Source organism: Sarcophilus harrisii, chromosome 4, assembly GCF_902635505.1.
Source record: "Sarcophilus harrisii chromosome 4, mSarHar1.11, whole genome shotgun sequence".
Lineage (NCBI taxonomy): Eukaryota > Metazoa > Chordata > Mammalia > Dasyuromorphia > Dasyuridae > Sarcophilus > Sarcophilus harrisii.
In genome coordinates, this window is record NC_045429.1 from 58849443 (window position 1) to 58867080 (window position 17638).

The 17638-nt window shown below is 34.2% G+C and overlaps 1 protein-coding gene across 3 annotated transcripts in view; it reads left to right on the top strand.

The window, feature by feature from the left end:
* The window catches only part of MROH9 (maestro heat like repeat family member 9), a 72706-nt gene that overhangs the window by 11925 nt on the left and 43143 nt on the right, over positions 1-17638 (top strand). For all 3 annotated transcript variants that reach the window (XM_031936869.1, XM_031936870.1, XM_031936868.1), the window contains 5 exons: positions 952-1038; positions 4338-4442; positions 6315-6450; positions 9155-9267; positions 14698-14847. In XM_031936869.1, coding sequence (XP_031792729.1) covers positions 952-1038; positions 4338-4442; positions 6315-6450; positions 9155-9267; positions 14698-14847 — 591 coding nt within the window. The remainder of the gene's footprint in view (positions 1-951; positions 1039-4337; positions 4443-6314; positions 6451-9154; positions 9268-14697; positions 14848-17638) is intronic.

The following is a 17638-nucleotide window of genomic DNA, read 5'->3' on the forward strand; positions in this document are numbered from 1 at the left end:
CCATAAAGGTCCTTCATTCCTTTCACCATATCTAGTTCCTTTGCCAAAGACCATTATCTTGGTGACCACCTTTTTCTTGGAGCTGAGAGGACATCTGGCCTCTATTTACAGATGTGACTTAATCAAGGATTGATGGTTACCAAATATACCTCCCTGAGTCCTCTTCCATAAGAGAGGAAGATGGGTCTGTTAGTGTTTTCTACATGGACAGGGTACAGAGCAGGATATACAATTTTGAGAATGTCCTTGGTCCAAATCATAGTGATGTTATTGTTTGGCCATTTTTTTTTCAGTTGTATCCATCTCTTCGTGACCCCATTGGGGGTAAAATATTAGAATAGTTTGCCATTCCTTCTCTGGCTCTCAGAGGAAACTTGAGGCAAACATTTATGTCACACATTTAATAAGTGTCTGGAGCCACACGAACTCAGGAAGATGAATCTTCCTGACTCCAGGTCCAGTGCTCTATGCACCATGGAGCCACCTCACTGCCTCAAATCATATATTGTATATCAAATAATAATTATACTAACATTATAACCATATATCAAGGCAGGCAGGTAGTGCAGTAGAAAGAGTACCAGGCTTGGAATGAGGAACAACTGAATTCAGGGCTGACCTTAGATATTTACTAGCCATGTGACCCTGGATAAGTGACCCTTTGTCTCAATTTCCTCATGTATAAAATGAGAATAATAGTACTTAATATGCAGGGGGTGTTGTGAGGATGAAATAAGATAATGTTTGCAAAAAGCACTCAGCACAGTTAAATAATAGGTACTATAAAAATACTTATTCCCATTCCCAAATCCTGGCTCTTGCATCTCATCTACTTGAAGGCAATGCCATCCCTGCATCCCATGTTCTGCCCAGACTGTGAGGAATATAAACTCATTCATGGAGTGATTTTGTCTAAGGTTGACTTATAATTCTATTTTTTCTCTCTCTCAGCAACTGTACCAAACTATTTTAACCACTTTTGAGGACACACTTCTGATCTTGATATCAAAAGACCTCTACAAGCTACAGCTCTTAAGGGTAATTAATGTAGGAAACCCTAAGAAAAGTGATTTCTATTTAGCTCTTGAACAGAAATTGGAAGTTTAAACTCTAGTCATATGTCCAGGAATGCAAACATGCATTTGTTGTTGTCCTCCTCTCCGTTTTCTTTTTAACTTTCTGATGACATCTCCCATAATATCAAGAAATGAATGGGGAAAAAAAGTTTTAGCCTCTTCTATATATATAGAAAATGAGCCCTCATTTCACGTCCCATCTCTGACAAATCCTAGGTGATGCTATTTTCATTATTAAGCCGCTCAGGGCTCTTGGTGACTCCTTTGCAGAGAGAATACTGACCTGTATTGGGAAAAGATGTTCTTCCACCTGGGAATTTCCTATACAGTGGCAAGAAAATCATAGATATAGTTCCTATCCCTATAGAAAGCTAAATAGAAGGAGTAAAAAACAAAAATTAATGTCACTGATCCTTCAAATAGAATAACAGCCCCATTACTGATTATTTTAATGTGTGTATACAAATTAGAAGGACATGGCATAATTTAGTCTGCAGTATCTTCAAATTCCTATAATAAGTAATCCCCTTATAAGAGCACTTTATCATATCACCATTTAAAGGTAAGCCCCTTAAGAAAAAAAAATAACTAGAGATCAATTTTAGTAGTGAATATACATGCAAAAAATCCTAAATAAAATACTAGCTAGAAGACTGAAATAATATATTACAATTTTTCTATATTGTGACCTAGTAGAATTTACACTAGGAATGCAAGATTGATTTAACCTATAGAAAACGATTAACATAAATGATTATATCAAAAATAAAAGTGACAAAAAACATATGATATATTAACAGATGTATAAAAAGTTTTTAATAAAGTACAATATTCATTTGTATTAAAACACTTTAAAGTATTGGTATAAATAGATTTTTTTCTTAAATTGATAAGAAACATTTACCTAAAACATTTACCTAAAACAAGCAAGCATTATTTGTAATAGGTATAAGCTAGAAGCCTTCCTAATAAGATCAGAAGTGAAATCAGGTTTTCCATTGTCACAAAGTTATTTTTCTGAGTTAGAAAAAAAATAGCATTCATTTGAAAGAATAAAATGTCAAAAATATCAAAGGAAATAATGAAAAAATGTAAAGGAATGAAGTTTGGCAGAACCAGATATTAAACTATATATAAGGCAGTTGTTATTAAAACTATCTGGTGTTAGCTAAGAAACAGAAAGGTACATCTGTGAATTGAGTAGACAAACCATATACCACAGCAAATAGTAACCTTGTGTTTGCAAGTCTGAAATTTAGGGATAAAAATTATTTGGCAAAATATGTTGGAAAAGCTGGAAATCAGTCTGGCAGAAATTGGTCATAGACTAATACTTACAATACTAAACAAGATAAGGTAAAGATGGATATATGACCTAGATATAAAGGAAGATATCATAGGAGAATTAAAAAGAACATGGAAAATATTACCTATTAGACTTATAGATAGGCAATTTATGAATAAACAAGAAATAGTGACCATTATGAGATATTCAATGATAATTTTTGGTTACATTAAATTTTTTTGTACAAATAAAACCAATATATCAAAAATCAGAAGGAAAGAAAAAATTGAGGGGTAAGTTTACAAACAGTTTCTTGGTTAAAATTCTCAGATCTCAAATAAAATATAAGTAACTTTGTTAAATCTATAGGAACACAATTCAGTCTTCAGTTGATAAATGGCCAAAGGATATAGACAGGTAATTTTCAAATGAAGATGTAATTTATAGGCATGTGAAAAAATGTTTCAAATCATTAATGATTAGAGAAATGCAAATTAAAACAACTTTTTATATCATCTCACACTTTCAGATGGGTTAAAATAATAGAAGGGGAAAGCAACAAATCTTAGGGGGATATGGCAAAATTAGGACACATTCACTTTTGTTGGAACTGTGAACTAATTCAACCATTTTGGAGAGCCAGTTGAAATCATGCTCAAAGAATTATAAAAGTCTCTATTCCCTTTGACCAGCAATACCACTATTAGATCTGTTTCCTAAGATGATTAGGGGTAAAGGAGGAGAATCTATGTGTTCTAAAAAAATTATAGCACCTCCCTTTGTGATGGCAAAGAATTGGAAATTGCAGGAATGCCAGTCAATTGGGGAATGGCTAAACAAATTGTGGTACATGATCATGATAGAATACTACTGGGCTAATAGAAAGGATGAGCTCTATGGTTTTAGAAAGCCATGGAAATATTTGCATGAAATCATGAAGAACAAAATTTGTGTTTTGCAAATCTGAAATTTAGGAATAAAAATTAATTATTTGGCAAAATATGTTGCAAAAGCTGGGAATCAGTCTGGCAGAAATTGGTCATAGACTAATATCTTACATCACTTAACAAGATAAATTAAAAATGGATATTTTTATATCTGCTAAAATTCTTTAGCAGAATCAAAAGAACATTGTATACAGCAGTATTGTTTTAAAGAACAATTTTAAGTGACAAGTCATTTTGAATATTTTAAATATTCAAATCAACTACAATGAACCTATGAAGAAAGATGCTATTTGCTGTCAGAGAAAGAACTGATAATTAGATGTATAGTATAGTGTGTGCATATATATATATATATATATACATGCATACATACTATAGCTATACATATACATACACATAACTAAATATATATATACATATTCTAATGTTAGCCATTTCTAAATCAGGGTGGGAAGGGAGGGAAAATATTAAATTAAAAAGAAAATTTAGAAAAAAGCATAGAAAGCAGAGTAGCTTTGAAAATTATTTGGAGGACTTAAATAGTTTTTTGAAAAAGTAAACTTGAATGTAAATACATGTTTTTATAATGAATCCTCTTTTTATATTATGCCATGAATGTGGAAATTTTCTTTTTTGTCTTTATGTATTTAAATTTGAAAACAATTTAAAAATAAAAAGTCAGACTAAACACAATGTATTACTATTGTCATTATTTTTATTATTTATAATGTAATATTGATAAATAATCTGTTATTATTATCATTCAATTTCCTTAGACATTGGTTTCTTCAGCTGTAAAATCATAAGGCATGGGAGTGGCAGTTTGAACTATATAGTCTCTGAAGTTTAGAGTCATGATCCAACACTAGAACCCTAAATTAGACTTTCTTATTTTTCTGATAAAGAAATAGAGGATCACAAAAGTGAAGGATTTGTTCAAGTTATCCAGGGGGGATAGAATTCAGAGTTTATGCAACTTCCAACTCATTATGCAATGTTCATTCTTTTACTCGTTTGCATTTCCAACAGGAAATGATCATATGGATGAATAAAGAAACCAGATACTTGCAGGAACGGGTCATGAACATCATAAGCAGAGTCTTAAAGTATTCATCCAGAAAAATTAAGGGATGTGTAAGTCAAAAGGGATTCCTTCACTATTTAAATCTGCAGGTTATATTTCTGAAATGTTTGCCCCCTCTTTTACTCCAATCCTCCTGCCTATTTTCTCAATGGACATAAAGGCATGCCCAAGAGTATTGCTGGTATTGGCAGTTTGTTTGGACACCTCCCTGAATAAACAATAAGTGCCTCAATAGTGTATGCGTCTTCTCACAAAACTTATTATGGACACAAACTGCTATTCCTAAAATGGATGATGATTGGCCTTGTCTGTTCTAGCTTTCTGAGCCATGGTTAACGTTAAATAATCTCTTTATAAAGAAGCCTATTTGGAATTTAGAACATATTTTTCTTTGGAAACAATATTTTTAATTAGTGGTTCCCATTTGAATGATGGTCCAAATGGCTTGCACTAAAAATGATTTTTTGATACCTTAACCAAGTAAATAATTGCAGAATATTATGAGTAGGATACTGAATTACCATGAGGGTTCATGACACATTTTTGCCATTGCTTAAAGAGATTTGTGAAAGAATCAGTGCTGGGAACCACTCTTATTCATGATGGATTAGATTCTCACAAAAGCATTTTCTTAATGTTTTCCTCTTATATTGTAAATTGTGTATGATTAAGTGTAGCTGGCTATTCTGAGATAGTAACCATCATGGATATCATTGCTTCTATGATAATTCTTTATGTGATGAAGTGGGATACCTAACTGAAGCCTGAAACATTTCATTTTGAGCCCTTATCTTCAGAAAAGAAAGTAGCCCAAGGAATCGATTCCTGTTTGGCCACCCTAGAAAAAAATCATGCACCGGTAATGTATAAACTGATTATTTATATACACAGAATCAGAATGTCAAGTAATTTTAAGTTGGGAAGTTGTATATGTGTTCTTCTCTCTAGCCTTCTTTAAAAGGACCATGTTTGTAGCATGTAATTGGAGCTTTATCTACAACTAGATAAATCTCTGAGATCTTTCTATTTTTTCACAGCATTGGTAGGAAATTAGAAGCCATTCTGGCCAATTTATAGCTAAAAATCCCTTTTGAAAAATTCCTGACATTATTCCCTTTTACTCTCTGTTCTAATTAAAGTTTTCTACTCTAATCTGAAATTATTTTAATTTAATCTATTCCAGAGCTGGAATAGAAAACAAGTAAAATGGAGTAACACCATGAATTTTCTAGTGAGTCGTATTAATCATGTACAGGAATTAGATTATTCCAAGAGATTATAGAGATACTTGTCTAAGAACCTCTGGTATAACCTGAAATTTGTTATACACGAAAATGAGAACATTAAGACTACTTCTATAAATTAGACCTAATGGTATTGAATTCAAACCTATAACTAGACAGGATGCCTGGGGCTCAGTGCCATAGCAGAAAGTTTAGATCTCACCAACATCACCTTCCCAGAGACACTTACTTCTCTGGATCCCTTCAATCCATAATACTGGCAGAAACAGCTGCTGAGTATGCTTTCTCTTCTGCTTAGTCCTAATGCTCTGGTTAAAAATAGACTCATTCTGGAGTGCCTCCTCCTCTTTTAGCAGATTTGAAAGTTCATTATATTCCAGAGTACTTCCTGTCCCTTACCATCAATAATCCAGATGAACCCCACCACCTGATGCTACTATTGCCACTTGCCCCCAGTACAGAAATAGTTTGTCATATTTCTGATAGAATTCTAGTAATCATTAACCATAATCAAATTAATAATTCATAATTAAATTAAATCATTATGGACATCATCTAATGTTGATGTCTGTGCCCTTTGAGATATCCCATGTTATAGAGACCATATTAAAATAAATAATTTAATTAAAATAATTAAAATCTTTTTGTGTCTCTGTCCTTTCTTTTTTTTTTTTTTAGACAAGTATTGATGCTCCATGTATGGGTCAGTTGGCAGCAGAACTGGCCATCTTATGCAGTTATCAAGAGATACCAATTGTTATCCAGGCTTCTTTGGCAATATATTACCTTCTCAGCATCGTAAAATACCAGAATGGTAAGGGTGTCTCAGTCATTATCAAAGACTTCTGATATGGGGGAATCTACTCACACCTGCTAGTGTAACTTCGATGTCTGGATTTCTCTGATAGTTTTCCTTGACCTAAGACTCATACTTTTAATTTATTGTTTTACTCATTCACAAGACCTTTACACTGGACCTTGATTTTCCTTTTTACTAAAGTCTTGAAGATAATCATATTCCAATTGCATCTCCAGTCTATGAAACCCTGTATTTAAGTAACTTTGGAAAGTCTAGTCTAGTCTAGTCTAGTCTAGTGTGAGACTAGATAAGAGAACACTTTTTACATTTCCCAATCCAGGTATTATTAGGCATCTTCTGGGGTCCAGGCTTCATTTCATGTTCCTACAAATCAATTGTGAATGTATTTTCTTTCCCCCAGTTGCTCTCACATTTACATGCCCTTGTACCTATGAAAGTGATAAAGGGGAGAAGAAAGATGGAATATGTTTAGAAATGACAGGTTTAAAGCAAGAGATTTATAGTTGGATAGATTGCACACATAGACACACAGACACATATATAGGCAGCTTATTATATAGAAGATCTTATAGCTTATTATATAGAAGAATGCAGAGCTCCACAAAGAATGCCAGATTATCCTCATATTTTTCTTTTTTGTTTTTTAAAATAACTAAATACAAATAAGAAAAAAACAAAATAGAAAAAGAAAAACAAAACAGAACATTGTCATGTGCCCAGCAGAACATCAGGTAGGATTCAAAATATATAATAATAAATTTCCATGTTAAGAAAATATATATAAAAATGGAAGAGATTATATTCATGATTATCCATCTTTTTCTTTTCTTTTCTTATAGATTATATATATATATGTTTATATACATAAATATAGAGAGACTATATAGATATAGATATAGTCTATTTAACCCAATCCCAATATGAATAGATTTTCAGGACTACCAGCCCTCTTTTCCTATCTAATTATCCTCTGTACCCCAATTGTATGAGATAATTGCTATTTTAACTTTTTCTTAGACAGTTTTGTTTTTTCTAGAGCCAGAGCATACTCAATTCTTTTCCAATATCTCTTTTGAGTTACCCAATTGCTAATGTCAATCTTAAACATATAATATATATTTCCATGCTAAAAAATCATAAATAATTTGTCTGTGTTGAGTCCCTTGAAATTAATGCTTGATATTGACTCTTATATGTTAAATTGTCTATTAAGTTTGGGTTTGGTTGAGACAGTCCTGAAAATCTGCAATTTTGCTGAAAGTCCTTTCTTTTTTCATTCAGTGTTATAGTTACTTTTGCTGAATATGAAGTTTTGGGTCAGGCCTAATTCTTTTGATTGTCGATATATATTATTCTACCACCTGCAGTCTTTTATTGTAACTGCTGATAAATTCTGTATAATTTTAAGGATATCTCCAGAACATATGTTACTGGATTGTTGGGTTTCGTTTTGGGTTTTGTTTGTTTATTTTGTAGTTTCTTGCAAAATTTTCTCTTTTATCTGAGGGTTTCAAAATTTGACAATACAATTTCTATGTGTTTTTCATGTAGCCTGGAGATATTTACACTTCACACTGGTTAAAACCCTATCCTGAAGTCTTATTAGGTTGCTCTAGGAGGACCTCTGTTTTGCCCCCAATCTTATTTGTTTTTCACTGGTCTATGTTCACCCTGAGGCCCAAATTTGTTCTGTTGGTGGGAGAAATCTGGAGAGTTTGAAATTTTCTAACCTATTCTGTGATCTTCCCAGAATCCTCCCTCCCCAAATTTTTCAGTTTGATACAAAGGAATACGCATTTTACTATTTGATAGGAGAAGTATATTTTAACATTTGTGGTTCAATCATTTCCTACTCTTTGTGGCTCCAGTTGGGAGTTTTCTTGACAAAGATGCTGGAATAGTTTACTATTTCCTTCTCTAGCTCATTTTAAGATGAAGAAACTGAAGCAAACAGCATTAAGTGACTAGCCCAGGGTAACATAACTAGTCAGTGTATGAGGTCAGATTTGAATTCATGAAGAGAAGTTTATCCAGGTAGTATATGCACTATGGCAGCCCTATTTTAATCTTAGCTGCATTTATTATCCATTAACTCAATGAAGAGCCCTATTTTTGATGGAAAGAGCATTAGATTTTGAGTCAAAGGATATGGTTTAAAAACTCAGCTCTGGTAATATCTTGGGCAAGCTATTGAACCTCTGTGGACCTCAGTTTCCTCATTTGTAAAATATAAAGGAATTAGACCAGGTGACATTTAAGGTCCCTTTCAGCTCTAAATTGATGACTAAAGCTGTTCACCCACTAATATATTTAAAGGATTAATTCCAACTCTTCTTGACTGCTGCCTTTCTTTGTTTCCCAAACTTCTGGTGGCCTACCATTAATTTTCTCAAGTAGTGGTGATGGTCACCAAGAGTCATAGAAATAGCACATCCAAAAGCTTTTGGCATGTGAGATCAATCACATAATCTCATAATTGCCCTATAGACAAGCCTGACTTCTTTTAGATTTAAGCTACTTTCTTCCAAAACTATTTCTATGAATCTGTGCCAGTTTATACAGTCTAATCTTTCAGTGGAGTCAGAATCATTTAGAAAAGTAATGCAAGTTGCTGGATCATTCAGGGAGAAGATTTAAGTATTACAGTTCTTACCCCCAAAATGAGAATAATGACATATACTCCTTTTTTAATATACAGAGGAATTGTGTGGACTTTTAATGATGGAGTCAGGAAATTACCCAAGTTCTGTCCTTTTTGAAAATGACTTCACACCTAGTACCTTTCAAAGAAACAATGCTGTTATTGCTAAGGTAACAACCTTTGATGACATTTTCTGTAGACTATGCATTGATTCATGTATAATGCTACAATATTGTTCAAATCATTCTTATTTGAATATTTGTATCACACTTGTTTATTTGAGTAGGGATGGAGAAAGAACCTGGGATCTCATTGGTACAGGGAATTCCTTGTGAGGCAATGACCTTAACCAATGCCAATAGGCAATTCATCCCTAAATTGGAGAACTTCTTGGAAACAAAGAGCAGTTGCACAAATTATCTATGGTTATATATCTAATGTATTTCAGAGGCAGAATCTGAGTCCAGACTCAAAAAATAGCCCCTCATTCTGTAGGAGATAAATTGAGGAAAAGAGAAATTGAGTACAGCTCAGAGCTTTGCAGTGTTTAATATTATATAGTAAATAAAGTATTTCATTTGGAATAACAAAACCTGATAGTTTCTCAGCCTTAACATTTGCTATCTTTGTGACCACTGGAAGTCAGATCACTTCTAAGAGCAGTTTCCTCTACTATAAAATTCTGAGAGACTCATAAAATAGTGAGAGCTAAGTGAAAGCCAGACAACAAAAATGGAAAGCAGTCCTGAAAAAAAAAAGAGCTCCACAACCTCTCACACCAGAGGTTCTAGTCATCTCTAAACACTCCATGTCTGATCCCAGCATGTTAGATTTCCCCCACCAGAACAGGAAGATGAGAATAATTTGGTCCAGCAGCCATGAAGGTAGTTAACACAGCACTTAGAGTTTGGTCAGTTATCAAAGACATCAAGGTTGTCCATTGCATCCCAGGCATCGCCTGTCATTTTGTCAGGTTACTGGACTTTGATAGCTCTGGAAAACACAATGAAGAGTCATCTGTAGAATTATGAGACACACATGTCCATCACATTATATATGTGGTGAGTATCATACCCTTTCTTGATCAATACATTGCCATTTATCCATCTGCCTATCTCCTTGTGCTGCCTTATTTGTGTAGGGACTAGCAGAGATACTGAAAATTCTTGCAAAATAATCTGTTAAATGTTAAAAAAAAAACCTACTTAGAAATCTTCCTCAGTGTAGTTAAATAGCATTTCAGTATTTATAATCATACTCAGTAAAACAAAGGAAAACAAACTATTTATCTGATGATATCAGTCTTAACTCTCTTCCTCTTTCACCCTCCCCCCACTATCATTTTTTAAGCTTCTATGAGGTGCCAGGCACTTGTACTAAATATTAGGCATATAGAAGAAGGCAAAAGACAGTCCTTGTTATTAAGGTACTCACAGACTAATGAGGAAAATAACATAATACAAAGACTTGCCCGAGAAGGGATAGACAGTTTCCAATATTATTTTAAGTTCATGAAGAATAAGAAAAACAGCCCAGCTTTGAGGAAGGAAAATTTTGTCCACATTTTTTAAAAGAAAGATGATGACATATGTCATCCATAACTCTGGACTTTTGGCAACTGCTCTAGGAGATTTCTAGATAAATGAAATTATAATCATTTTTACATCCTGTTTCTAGGACACATTTGTGATCTCTGGTATAGGGAACAGTTCTCAAATAATTTGGTCTCAAGATCTCTTTATTTATTGAGGTCTTCTTTATACTCTTAAAAGTTATTAAAGATCCCAAAGAGTTTTTATGTATGTGGGCCACATCTACTAATATTAATTTGTTAGAAATTAAAACAGAGAAGATGGCAGAGTAAAAGCAAGAACTTGCCCAACCTATCTCCCAAACAATTTCAAACTCCTTTAAATAATGACTCTAAAAAAGTTTAGAGTATCAGAACACTCACAAAGATGGAGTAGAACAATTTTCAGGTAAAGGCAACTTAGAAGGTCTGTGACAGTAAGGAGGGAGTCTCCAACCCTAGCCCAGCCTAACCTCTGAATCAGTGGTGGTATTGGTGGCCTCCAGATATCTCAGCCCTGAGACACCAGAGAGTACATATGGCAAAAGTGTGGGAGATCAGTGCTCAGTCCCAGAGCAGGTTGCACTAGCTCAGCCCCAGTCGCCGGATCCAGTCCTGGTCAGGACCCCAATGCTAGTGAGACTGGACTTCCAAATCAGCAGCAGTGCTAGAGACTTTTAGACCTGTTGGTCCTGGGGACATCAGGGAGGACTCAGAAGGTCAGCAGAGAGTATCTGTGACAACAAGGTGGGAATCTGGTGTGCAGTCCCAAAGCACACATTCTATTTAAATTTAGAAAAAATAAGAGCCATGCCCCAATTGATAATCAAAAATATGATCTGTGCCCAAAGGACTATAAATTCTTGCATATCCTTTGATCTAACAACGCACTGCTTGTCATGAATACCAAAAGATATTCAAAAAAAGGAAAACACCTAGATGTATTAAAAATATTCATAGCAACTTTCTTCTGGGGCAAAAAGAAATGGAAATTGAGGGGATTCCTATCAACTGGAGAATGGCTTAATAAACTGTGGTGTGTGTTTATGATGGAATATTATTGTTCTGTGGGAAATGATGAGCAAGATGCTTTCAGGGATAAAAACAACCTGGAAGATCCTCCACACACATGCATGAATCCTTTGAAAATCTGAAATGTGTATAACACATTCACTTAACTATATTTGTGTGTGTGTGTGTGTGTGTGTGTGTGTGTGTGTGTATGTTATGTGTAGACAGCAGGAGATGAAGAAGAGAGAGAGACATAGTAAAGAGTAAAGTATTAAAATCTTTGAAAATGTTGAGAAAATGACTGATGAACCAGAGAAGATTGAGAGAAGAATTAAAAGGTCCTCTGTGCATAACAATCATAGGATTTCAACCATGTTGAAAAAAATGAATAAATAGTGGTTGAACAAATAGTAGATTTTTTATGGAAATGATGATGTTTATGAATTCAATTCAAGACTGTCATCATTGTGAAAAGATAAAGAATGTTTATCCTAAATGATCCTAGATTTAGTGAGCAGGATATATAAAAATTGTGCAATGTATCACTATAGTCTAAAAAATTAAATAACTACCACATACTTATCCAGAATGATATCCATAATTCTACATTCAGAAGCTCTTTTGTAGGTTGGCAGACATTAAATACCCATACTACAATATATATTTCATAATATCTTGGAGAATTCTACCAAGAGTTATATTGGACCTAGAACATTCAATCAACAGATTGGAGTGTTTCTTACAATGACATAATTATCCAAGAAAATATAAAAATAATATCTTTATAGACGTTAAATAATCTTCAATCTATTTTAGAATGAAATTTCAAAACATACAGACATGGTAGAAGAAATCAAAATTATATAGAAAACTATGAGGCACATGTCATCTCCCTAGTACTTTCTGCTACTGGGATTGCAAAAAGGATGTTTTCAGTGAGTTTGAAGAAGATAAAGTCAGCTCCACATTCTTTTATTCAGCTTCAAAAAGCAGTAATATTTTTTTACTTATATAACAGTACATGTTATAGTACATAAATACAGTACATAAATATAAAAGAAGCAATTCTGTCTTAAAATGCCCCAGGACCATTTCTTCTTGAACTACAATGAGCAAGACATGAAAAAATGGTATAATAATCAGAGGAGGAAATAGTACAGGAAGAGGAGGATGTTGGTGCTACACTATTACTGCTGCTATGATTCCTCATAATAGTTGGAAAGTGACTTATCCTGGGAACATTTCTATGTGAATGTAATTGAATAAAATGAGAAAACAAGAAAATAAGAAAAACACCTAGAGAGGCAAGTGAAGTGTTATGTTTACAGAACTAGTCTTTGAGCCAGGAATCCCTGGGTTCAAATTTGACCCACAATGGCTGTTTGAAGCTGGGCAAATCACTTACCTGCTCATTGTCCAAGGCACTGTTAAATTACAGAGCAGTTAATTATTATTTATAGTAAATGATCATTTCTTCATCTGGAATGGCCTGTGTCCAAAGAAATCATGGGTCTTGTCAAAAATTTAATCAATAAACCAATGAACACTTTTAAAGTTGAAAACTCTTTTGCATCCATTATTTCATTTAAGCAAATGAGGAAAGTGAATCTGAGAAAAGTTAAATGATTTGTCCAAGACCACATAATCCTTTGAGTGTCGAAATTTAGATAGGTCTTAATGAATTTATTCTGATAATTGAAAAAACAGAGTTCCATTAGAGGAAATGAAAGGAATACTGATTGAAAAAATTCTGATGGTGTTAGTAATACTTCCACCTTCACTGTTTTCAACTAGTATTCCTTTCAGTTGCTAGAAATAAAGAAAGGTTTCTGAGAGGATCATTGGAATGGCCTTTATTACAATATGTGAATTCAAGTGGAATTAATTTCTCATACTGCTTTCACCTAAAGAAGTGATCCTGAATAAGGATAAGAAATAATTACAACCCAAAGTAGATTAACAAAGAGAGATTTTTTTCAGGATGAATTTGCCCTGGAATTCAGTGTTTTTGGGGAGGTGAGCTTCCTCAGGGTATTCCTTACAGATGTATTTCTACTCCCCAATTGAGAGAACATGCTTCAAGGATTTGGACCCCAGGCCTCCGGAATCTCGTGAAATAAAAGGAAAGTATCTGCTTATACGATACTGAGTTTCCATAAACTTTCTTTTATTAATATTTGATAGTTCCTATTGAATTAGCCTTTTAGTTTTGCAAATCATGTAACAGATATTTCAAATTATCTTCACAATTTTGGTAGTTAGTTTTTATTATATCCATCTTACAGATGAGGAAACTGGGGTAGGCAGAGATTTAAGAGATTTAGGGTAAAGCAGCTAAATGTATGAGGCAGGATTTTTACTCAGGTTTTCCTGACCCTAAATCCTCAACTCTAGTTACTTTCCCACCTATTTTTTTCACTTGAAAACAAAGGGTATTTATGTGGTAACCAAAAAAGTAAATGCAATCTTAGACCATACAATGGAAGAATAGTATTCCAACTGAGTACTCTATTTACCACACACAGAGCTGCTTTTATTAAAAGGGAAAACTTGAGCTTGTATGATTATGATGAGAACAGGTTTCTCAAATAGTGAATTATCTTTTGTTTTGATTTTTTACCCACCTTTGCTACATAGCTCAATTTCTCTGAATTTCATCTTCCATATCTAAGACCCTAACACAGCTGTGCTGTATTCTTTTCTGACAAATGTCATTGTTCCAGGAAGGAGCAGAGTCCCCTCATCTCCACCCTAAGTCCCTTTCAATGCATCTCTGATCCTACTCTACCTCTTACATTTCCACCTACTATCACCATGTCCAGTCTGAGTTCACACAACCATGCTGCAGAAAAGCAAATAAGACATATTCCCTTTTTTCTTCATAGTATTCTGGTTTTCTTCTCAATTCATCATCCCAAACATATATTCTCTCTGTCTTTATTTTGCTCTAAAGAAATAATCAGCTTTCTGCTAAGGACAAACCTCTCTGGCTGATTGGCTATTTCCTGTTTGGTTTCAGTATGTAGGTGAATACTTGCCACCACACCTGTTGAATGACTTTGTCTTTGGTCTTCTGAAGAAACTTTGCCACCCTCCACCAAAGACTGCAAATCAAGCAGCAACCTTGTTGAAATTGGTGCTAGAGGACTATGGGTCCAAAGTGACCAGGGTAAGAGCCTTGCTTAATGATAACAAAGCACACATTCACCTGGATCTTTTTTCTTTGGGGAAGGGAGGGAGAGGGAAGTCTACCATAATATACATCCTCCTCTTTTCTGTCCTTGCCCCTTGTTATAACTCACAAGATGATAGATTTAGAATTGGAAAGGATGCTCAAAGGTCCATTTCTCCATTTCTCCTATGTGTGAGGGAACTCATACCCAAAGAAATTGTATGATTTATCCAGGGTCACACAACTAGTAGGTATTTGTGATAGGATGCAAATTCAGATCTTTTTGATTTAGGATTGTGCAACTATCCATGCTGCTTTCATTGACCTGTACTCAGAAAAATAAGTTTTTAAAGTGCTCAATTTCAGTGGTCTTTATTGAACATTACATAAAAGAGGCAGTGGGGGATGCAAATAGATGACCTGGGTGTGAATTCTACCTCTGTCTCTATACTACCTGTGAGACCTTTTTACCACTCTGACCATCAGATTCCTTACCTATAACTGAAGAACACTGTTATCCATAATATCCATAATATAATATGTCCTTTTTTTGTCTTAAATCCATGATCGTCCAAGTAGCTACATAAACATGAGAAACTTGTACTGTTACTGAGAGAGTAAAAATTAGAATTGATTTATAAGTTTCCATTTTATGAAAGAATTCACCATATCCTACCATACATGGACAAACTGATATAATTAAATCTATTATAACAGCATACTTATTAGCACATATTTCTTACTCACTCCACAGTTTGTGGAGTGCTTTCCTCACAATAACCCAGTTGCATAAGGAATTCAAATACTAACGCTTTCATGTTTGCCTCATATTAATTAGACTTTGTCTATAGATAAGGAAACCAAATTTGAGAGAGAATGTTAAGGCACATGCTTAAAGTCACATGATTAATGATGGAGTTGGTTCTTGCTTCCTGCTCTTCTTCTTTTAATTATTTGAAGAAAGCCAAGAGATAAAAGAGAGAGTTTTTTCTATTCATGAAGGAAAGCAAGTGAAAATGTATGGGGTCAGGAGGTGTTTCTGGTACAAGAAACGGTAGAGTCCAGTGTCACTGGATCATGGAGTACATAAAGGGGGAATAAGGTATTAGAAACTTTAAAAAAGTGGAAAAGTCTTAGAAATTGTGTTTTAAAAGCCAAAAAAAGGATTTTATATTTTATCTTAGAGGTGCTAGGGCACCACTGGAGTTTATTTGATAGGAGAGGGGAGATGGATGAGTCAGAACTAAATTTTAGGTAGGAAGATAACTTTGATATCTGAATGGAGAATAAACTGGAGGAAGAAGAGATGGGGGAGTGAAAAAAGCTAATAGGTTATTACCATAGCCCAGATATGGGTGCTGAGGGCTAGCCCCAAGAGGGTGGCAATGTCACAAAAAAGAAAGAAGTACCTATGAGAAATGTTGCGAGTGTAGAATAAATCAGTAGGATTGGGTAACAGATTAGAGATAGAGGAGGAAAGAAAATTAAAGAATGAAATATATCTAAGGTACATAGGTATCTGGAAGGATGGTGATAGGAGGAAAGAAAATTAAAGAATGAAATATATCTAAGGTACATAGGTATCTGGAAGGATGGTGATACCCTCAACAGAAATATGGAGATTGGGAAGAGGATGGAGGTTTTTTGAGAAAGATAATGAATTTAGTTTTGGACACATTGAATGCAAGATGTCTGTGGGACATCTAGTTTGACATGTTCATTAATCAGTTGTAGATGTGAGACTGAAGGTCAGAGTAGTGTTTCAGGCTGGATAAACAGATGGCAGCTGAAATGGAGAGAAGACTGGGTAGGGAGGACCTATAGAGATACTATGGGAGCTGGTGAACTAACCAAAATAAATAGTATGTAAGGAGAAAAAAAGAGAACCCAGGACAGAGCTTTGGGAGGTAACATACTGTTGGTATGTGGCTCCTGGATAAAGATCTAACCAAGGTGACTAAGGAGCAATCATACAGATGGGAGAACTAGGATAGGGTAGTGTTATAGATCAAAGAGAAGATAGAATCAATGAGAAAAGGATAATGCATAGTGTCAAAACTTGCCAAGAAGTTAAGAAGGATGAAGATTTTTAAAAAGCCGTTACTTGTGACCTTTAGGTGAACACTGATAACCTTAGAGAGAATGATTTCAATTGAGGGAAGAGCAAACTGCAAGTCACTAGTGAAGAACAGAGTGAGAGGAAAGGGTTATAACTTCTTGCAGTACCAAATTGATGAAGATTTTTGTGAGAATCAAAGAGGAAACCATGTTATAAATATAAATATCAACATCAGTATCATTGAGATAACATACTGAATGGCATGGGGATGGAGTTGTTCAACTTATTTTAACTGGTTTAATGAATCTGATATATTTCATTGATCGTGAAAGAAATGATTATAAAAAAGATTAGGCATTTGTTGAGTACTTACTGTGTGAAAGGCACTGTTCTAAGTTCTATGGATAGAAAGGCAAAATGAAAGACCTTGATTCTACTTAAGGGAAAGAACAGTTATATCTAATTTGAGTCCTAAAGTCAAATCAACAAGAATTTATTAAATGTCTACTGTGTTCCAGGTACTATGCTAAGCACTGGGGAGAGCACTAAAATCAAGTTGTCAGGAAAAGCCTCTCCTAGGAAGTTGCACCTGAACTGACTTTCCAAAACATATTTTCAAGGAATTTTATAACAGATGAATCTGATTTTGTCATTCAAGGACTATAGGTTTATTTCTTTCCTAAATGTGTGTGTGTGTCTAAGCATAAAATGCTTTGGTTTTACCTTTAC